This window comes from Terrapene carolina, unplaced genomic scaffold (genome assembly GCF_002925995.2).
Source record: "Terrapene carolina triunguis isolate 2854851 unplaced genomic scaffold, T_m_triunguis-2.0 Scaffold627, whole genome shotgun sequence".
NCBI classification, from domain to species: Eukaryota; Metazoa; Chordata; order Testudines; family Emydidae; genus Terrapene; species Terrapene triunguis.
Genome location: NW_020664978.1, coordinates 330,193 through 337,796, shown reverse-complemented (window position 1 = coordinate 337,796; position 7,604 = coordinate 330,193). Strand labels below are relative to the sequence as shown.

The following is a 7,604-nucleotide window of genomic DNA, read 5'->3' as shown; positions in this document are numbered from 1 at the left end:
CAGTTGTTAGGCAGCTACAGTTAACTATAAATATCCAACATTATGTACTCGATAATTGTGTGCTTAACAGCACTGTTTCCATTAAAAGTCATCCCTGACTTCAGGGAGTTTGTGACTGCCATAAAAATTCTGTGTCACCTCTTCTCCAGCAAAGGATCTTAATACCATAACAGCTTGCGCGTTCTACTGCCATCTGCAACATGGGCACATGCCTACAATTTGATGAAAAGTCTTAAATTTGCTATGCAGGTGAAGTACAAACAGATAATAAGTGCTGTTAGTGAACTTTAAGCACCTACACTACCAGAAGCTGGGAATGGATGACAGGGGATGGATCACTTGATGATTACCTGTTGTGTTCATTCCTTTTTGGCCACTGTCGGAAGACAGGATACTGGGCTGAATGGACCTTTGGTCTGACCCAGTATGGCATTCTTATGTTCTAACACCGATACTACAGACAAGCATGAGGATTTACCCCCAAGAAACTATTCAGGCACGTCAACACCTTGCTTATTAACAAGCATCCAAGTTTAATGTGGAGACCATATCCTGTAAGCCAAAAGCCTCTCCATAGGAATACAGGAGGTCTGAGCAGGTTCTGGTCACAAGCCTAATGACAAAGCAATGCCTCTGCTTCTTTCCCCCCTCAGTACATGTAACATTTAAAAACAAGGTGTCTTGGAAGTTCAGGCCACAGGTATTAAGATCCAGTTCATGGGACAGCCAGTTTCACCACTTCCAATTCCGGAACTGTGTGTACGGTGTACTGGGAATGGAGGTGTTATGGGAGGAGAAAAAAAAAAAAAACAAACCCATTATTGAACCATGCAAACTTGGATGCTGCCGCCATGGGCCAGTACCTACAGACAGACACAATCAGCCAAGCCTACACATAACTAAAAGCCATTACTGTCGCCCAAAACACCCAGGGCTATTTTCTACCAACTGGATTGAATAAAGTTCACTAGAAATTCCACCTAAGCACATGTGCTACAAAACCACAACCAAGACCTAAAAGCAGGATGTTAGGGCTGGGGGAAAAAATTACCTCCCTCCCCTCTTGAATGTGAAATATTAACCCTAATTTAATGCCCATTTTCCTCACCTAGAGTAATTATTTCAACAGTACATTTCATAACGAGATCAAGCCTGCATCTGTGCCACTGTTCAGTTTATACTGCCAGAATAGGCTTTAGAAGGATAGGAATTGCCAAACCAAGGGTCTATTTAGTCCTACATCCTCTCTGACAATGGCCAGTCTCAGATACGTAAGTGCAAGAAATTCCTGTAGAAGGCAATTATGGAATAACCTGCCCATAAGGGAAATTTCTTCCCAGCTCTGAAACAGGAGGGTTTATTCTCCCTTCAGATCTAGCTGACCCCCATAAACCTACCTAGTACAACTGGGTATGTTCTTAGTCATTTAATCATCCAATATTTGAAACCCATTTTTATGCAAGAGATTAAAGGACATACACCTCCCTCCACAAAAATAAAAAGCGCTCCCATCCTAAGCATGGCAGTGCACATTCCCTGGATTTCAATAAAACTCTAGCATTTCAGGGTGTATCAACAGTGGGAATGAACAGAGCCACAAGCTCACCACAGAGACTTCAAGGAAAGGCAAGGTATCTGTCAGAATTTCATCTTGTTCATAAGCATGTTTCAGAAAATACAAGCCTTGTTTTTCCAAGACAATTTCTAGGGAAGCTAGAGGTAGAAATGTGCAGCAGTCTCTCTAATCCACCTGCAGTAGAGCAGCAATACTACCTCTCACAGTCCTGGTCTAGCAAGACAGACTCCTTCAAATGGAAGGAAGAGTGCTGCCTCCTCACCCTAGCATCGTGCTTCCCCTGCAGCTTCAGCAGGCAGAAAGGGGAGTAGCTGTCTGGTTCCCATGACTCGATGAAGGACCTGAGATGCTGTTAACAGGTGCTTCTTTCTCCACATTGCATATAGGTTGCTTGCAAATTCCATGGCGTGTAGTCAGGTACAGCACAAAATAATAGGCTTTGGTGCTGCTCTCAGTTCAACAGCCTCAGCTTCCCAGTCACCTGATTCACTATTTCTTCTTCTCCGATAATGGCAAGGACAGTGTAAGATCCAGCTGGAACCTACAGTGGAGAGATAAGCATGCACTTCAGATGATGGTAAACATTCAGTTTTGATTTAAAGACTTCAAGTGAGAGTCCACCATGTCCATAAGTTGTTCCAATGATTAATCATCCTCATTGTTAAGAATTTGCACCCTATCTAGTCTGAATTGTCTAGCTTCAGTTTCCAGCCATAGGATCTTGTCTTGCCTTGGTCTGACAGGAGTCCTCCACCATCAAATCTTCTTCCTGTGTAGGTACTTATAGATCAGGGTGGGCAAACTATAGCCTGCAGGCTGGATCCGGCCCGCCAGCCATTTTAATCCAGCCCTCGAGCTCCCGCTGGAGAGCAGGGTCTGAGGCTTGCCCCTCTCCAGTGCTCCAGCTGGGGCGGGGGCCGCTCCACATGGCTCACGAAAGCAGCGGCATGGTCCCCCTCCGGCTCCAACACATACGGGCAGCCAGGGGGCTCCACTCTGCACACTGCCCTGCCCCAAGTGCTACCCCCACAGCTTCCATGGGCCAGGAACCTTGGCTGATGGGAGCTGCAGGGGTGGTGCCTGTGGACAGGGCAGTGTGCAGAGCCGCCTGACCACGCTTCAGCGTAGGAGCCGGAGAAGGGACATGCTGCTGCTTCTGGGAGCCGCTTGAAGTAAGTGCCGCCCAGAGCCTGCGCCCCTGAGCCTCCTCCTGCCCTCCAAACCCCTTGATCCAAGCCTGGAGCACCCTCCTGCACCCCAAACCTCTCATCCCCAGCCCCACTCCAGAGCCTGTGCCCCAGCACAGAGCCTCCTCCCACTCTTAACTTTTCATTTCTGGCCCCACTCCCAACCAGAGCCCTCACCACACACCCCCCCGCACCAACCCCAATTTTGTGAGCATTCATGGCCCACCATACAATTTCTATTCCCAGATGTGGCCATCAGGTCAAAAAGTTTGCCCACCCCTGTTATAGATTGATCAAGTCACTTCAACTTCCTGGATAAGCTAAATAGATTTAGCTTTTTTAGTCTGGCAAGTACACACAGTAAGAACGCAAATCGTTCTTGGGGATCTTGTTGGAACCCTTTCCAACATGTTTTTAGAGTGTTGGCACCAGAACTGGACATAGTATTCCAATAGTCTCCTTAATGCTGTATATAAAGTTAATACCACCTCCCTACTTTTGCATCATCCAAGGATCACATTAGCTCAACCACAACATTGCAATGGACCTCACATTCAGCTGATTTCCACCCTGGTCCCTAAGTCACTATCAGTGTCAGTGCTTTCCAGGATGCAGTCCTCCAGCCTACAAGTGGGTCCAGCCGCTGGCCCGACGAGGCCAGGGCCAATGGTTAAGGTTCGGTTAACGGTAAGCTTAATGCTTAGCAGTTAACCTTTTACATCCCTAGGACCTACATTCCTGGATCCTAGATGTATGACCTTGTGTTTGGCATAGAATCATGGAATATCAGGGTTGGAAGGGACCTCAAGAGGTCATCTAGTCCAACCCCCTGCTCAAAGCAGGACCAATCCCCAGACAGATTTTTGCCCCAGATCCCTAAATGGCCCTCTCCAGAATTGAACTCACAACCCTGGGTTTAGCAGGCCAATGCTCAAACCAGGCATGCTCACTCACAGGTGCACACACACTCTTCCTCACCTTCCCCCCAGTGATTCCAGGTTACCACACACTCCACATTGCTCTGTTCTGGAGCAGTCCTCATTATATTGAAACTGACATCTGCAAACTTGACCAACAATGATTTTATATTTTCTTCTAAATCGTTGGTAATGACAGTACATAACATTGACCCAGGAACAGATTCCTGCGATATCCAAACAGAAACATCTCTATTGGATAACAATTCCCCAATTTAAATTTATTATTCGCTTCATGATTTTGCAGATATATATTTTCAGACAGTCGTGAGTACTAAGGCATTTGACTTACAGAAGTCTAAGTACATGGTGTTAACAATTATCTTTATAAACTTGGCTGATAATCTCAAGTTTGTCTGACAAGACATTTTCCATAAAGCCATGTTGATTGGTATTAACTATACTACCATCCTTCAAGTCTTTACTGAATGCACCCCAGATCAGCTGTTCCATTATTTTATATGGGAGCAATGTCAGGCTAAGTGGCCTGAAGTTACTCAGGTTATCCTTTTAAAATATTGGCAGAAAGAAGAACATTGTGCCAATCTTGTAGAACTTCCAGAGTGTTCCAATATTTAACCATCAGCATCAATGGCTCAGAGAGTTCTTCCACCAACTCTTTTAGGACCCATGGGTGCAAGATATCTGTAAATGTTTAATTTTAGCAGTTGCTGTTTAACACCGTTTAGTTACTGTCAGAGTAGTAGGTTTTCCATCACCATGGTAGGATGTAAAGTCATCCAGCTTCTTTCCAAATATCAAGCAAATATTTATTGAACACTTCTGCTTTTTTGCATAATTGTTGGCATCACAAGCTAAATGAGTGAAGAGTGTAACACTGTTGCAAAAAAAGTAAAGATCATTCTGGCATGACTTAGCAGGAATGTTGTAAGCAAGACACGAGAAGTAATTATTCCGCTCTATGCCGCGCTGATTAGGCCTCAACTGGAGTATCGTGTCTAGTTCTGGGCGCCACATTTCAGGAAAGATGTGGATAAATTGGAGAAAGTCCAGAGAAGAGCAACAAAGATGATTAAAGGTCTAGAAAGCATGCCCTATGTGGGAAGATTGAAGAAATTGGGTTTGTTTAGTCTGGAGAAGAGAAGACGGGGGCATATGATAACAGTTTTCGAGTCCATAAAAGGTTGTTATAAGGCAGAGGGAGGAAAAAAATTGTTCTCATTAACCTCTGAGGATACGCGAAGAAGCAATGGGCTTAAATTGCAGCAAGGGCTGTTTAGGTTGGACATTAGAAAAAGCTTCCTAACTGTCAGAGTGGTTAAGCACTTGGATAAATTATCTAAGGTGGTTGTAGAATCTCCATCATTGGACATTTTTAAGAGCAGGTTAGACAAACACCTGTCAGGGATGGTCTAGATAATACTTATGAGTGCAGGGGATTGGACTAGATGACCTCTCGAGGCCCCTTCCAGTCCCATGATTCTATGATTTTACCATCCCTATCCAACAATAGACTTACATCATTGCTAGAATTTCTTTTGTTTTGGATATTTGAAAAAATCCTTTTTATTGTCCTTAGCCTTACAAGCTACAGGTTTCTTTTTATTGATTTCTTTGGCTTCCCTTTTCAATGTCTTCATTTTATAACTGCTAATTTGTTGTCATTGCTACCAGTGTCTACTTTCCCCTTCCAGCTTTTTTTTTTAAAATGTTATCACTTCTTTCAAATCCCTTAACTAGAACAAGGTAACTGAAGAATCATTTAATAATTGCTGAATTATGGGGGTTTTTAAGACATCTAGTAAAGTTTTCTTAGACTGACTTCCAATTATTATTCATATTGTTTTAAATTCTTCCTCCCAATCAGTTTTGCTCACAATTGTTTTCAAGCTCTGGGACATTGGCCCTTTTAAAGTGCCGAATGTGTTGTATTAGTTATACACATGCACTCAATTCCTAGCTTGGTTACCTGTGTTCTCCCTGCATCCTGCACCAAGTATGTTGGCAGCTCCAGGCTCAAAGCCAATGCTTGCAAATCCATCAGGTGGGCAGTGTTTGATCCTTGAACTACAACCTTCTTCGCACTAACAAGGAAAAAGCAAGTGATCAGAAAGAGCTCATACTATCCCGTGACCTCTTATCACAGGCTGCTTGGCTAGGGGAGCAGTGTACAAGCTAAGGAAGTCATTGGCCTAACAAAAGAGTTAGAGATCCATCTCCCATTCATCTAGCAACTGCAAACCACCTGCTTCAGATAGGAGCATAACAGTTATTCTAGATTAATTTATTAAGTTAAATTTCAGATAAATTATCTACAAGAGACACAAAAAGCCCAGATCAGAAAGGGTCCTCCCTCCTTTGGCCCTTTCAACTACCAAGTAGAACGAGAACATTCTGAGGTCTACTTATCTTTATCTGTTTAACCCATTTCAGACAACTGTTTGAAGAACCATTTAGAGTGAACGCTAAATGAGTGAAAGGGGATATTAAGAGGGACAACCAAGGGAAATGCGGTGAAGTGCTGTGAAAGCTCTGCTGCTGCTGCCCCTCAAGCTTAGTCTTTGATATTGCCTGTTATTTCAATCCTTCACCCGCCCTCCCAACAAGGAAGCCTGACCAACATGAGTCAGCGCGCTCCGTTTTCTCTCTGAATTTTACAACATATATTCAATAGGGTGGCTGGACACGTGTCTATCACGCACACACTATCATCTTACCCATATTCATCCCACTGACAGATCATCTCCCTCCCAGTGGATTTTTCCTGTATTAACTGGTACAGGCCAACAGCTGCGTGTCCGACCTGGGCTGCTATCTGTAAGGGGAAACATTACATCTGAACAGGTGAGCCACTGAAGCTACTCCTCCCACTGGTGTGATAATAGGGGCACAAGTCCTCTGCATTCACGTACAGCCTTCAGCAGGAGGCAGTCCCATCACCTTCTCAGATTTGGGGGGGTGGGGGGGAGAGAAAGACAAGATCATTTTCCCCTCCATAACAAAGTGCTTATTCGGGTCTCAGTGGTGTGTGCAACCCAAGGCAACTGGGCAGAGCAGCACAGGGAGGCCAGGTCCTTCTTTCCAGGGCCACGCACTGAGCTGGCACCCAGCTCTTTTCACAGGTGGCTCCGCAGTCAGGGCAGGGCGGGCGACCACCCCCGGCACCGCAGCTTGGCCGGCCAGAATCCGGGCTTCCCGGCTGCTCGGCACGTTACCTTCCCGACGCCCATGGCGAGCTCCGTGTTCACCACAAACACCATCTTGTAGCAGCCGCCGCCATCCGCCTGCTCCTGAAAAACAAACCTGGGCATGGGCCGCCGGGGCCGGGCTCCGCCGCGCGGGGAGGGGGGGGGGGGGGGGGGCGGGGCCCGCCCCGCGGGGGGGGGGGGGGGGCGCGCGCGGCCCCCCCCCCGGGCGGGGCGGGGGGGGGGGGGGGGGGAGAGAGAGAAGAGAGCGGCATGAGCCCGGCCCCGCCCGCCCCGGCTCACCCGGCCCCCCCCAGCCCCGGCTCACCCGGCCCCCCCCAGCCCCGGCTCACCCGGCCCCTAGCCACGCCCCGCCCCGGCTCACCCGGCGCGCCGCCGCCTCAGGCACTCCCAGCTCCCGCAGCGGCACCAGCAGCGCCTCATCTGCCTCCATCCCACCGCGCGACCTGCAGCCGCTCCACTCTCCTATTGGCTGCGCCCTGCATGACCCGGCCAATCCGATTTGGTCTTCGCTTCCATGTGATTCGCGGCCACGCCCACACCCCTGCAACGAATCCGCCCCGTCATCCGCTATCCCCGCCCCCCCTCCGCGACCCGACGTCCCCGTCCCCCCCGGCACGGGCTCCTCAGGCCTGAGAGTCGCCCCCGCCCCTCCCAGCCCCAGGCGCGGGCTCCTCAGGCCTGAGCGTCACTCACC

At 47.8% G+C, this 7,604-nt stretch overlaps 1 protein-coding gene across 1 annotated transcript; it reads right to left on the bottom strand.

Moving 5' to 3' along the window:
* Positions 1–375: 375 nt before the first annotated feature.
* LOC112119610 (probable peptidyl-tRNA hydrolase 2) lies at positions 376–7,033 on the bottom strand. The gene is made up of 4 exons (XM_026659307.2): positions 6,917–7,033; positions 6,419–6,516; positions 5,671–5,785; positions 376–2,117 (listed from the first exon to the last, which is right to left on the bottom strand). The coding sequence occupies exons 1-4, from the start codon at positions 7,010–7,012 to the stop codon at positions 2,028–2,030; spliced, it is 399 nt and encodes a 132-aa protein (XP_026515092.1). The 5' UTR covers positions 7,013–7,033; the 3' UTR covers positions 376–2,027.
* Between the last annotated feature and the right edge of the window lie 571 nt (positions 7,034–7,604).

Excerpts from the sequence above, each read along its gene's own strand:
- LOC112119610 (XM_026659307.2), bottom strand. The coding sequence starts at position 7,012 with ATGCCCAGGTTTGTTTTTCAGGAGCAGGCGGATGGCGGCGGCTGCTAC. Across the intron at positions 6,517-6,916 it reads TCGCCATGGGCGTCGGGAAG|ATAGCAGCCCAGGTCGGACA; the intron begins GTAACGTGCCGA and ends TTCCCCTTACAG. Across the intron at positions 2,118-5,670 it reads AGGATGCAGGGAGAACACAG|GTTCCAGCTGGATCTTACAC; the intron begins GTAACCAAGCTA and ends TCTCCACTGTAG.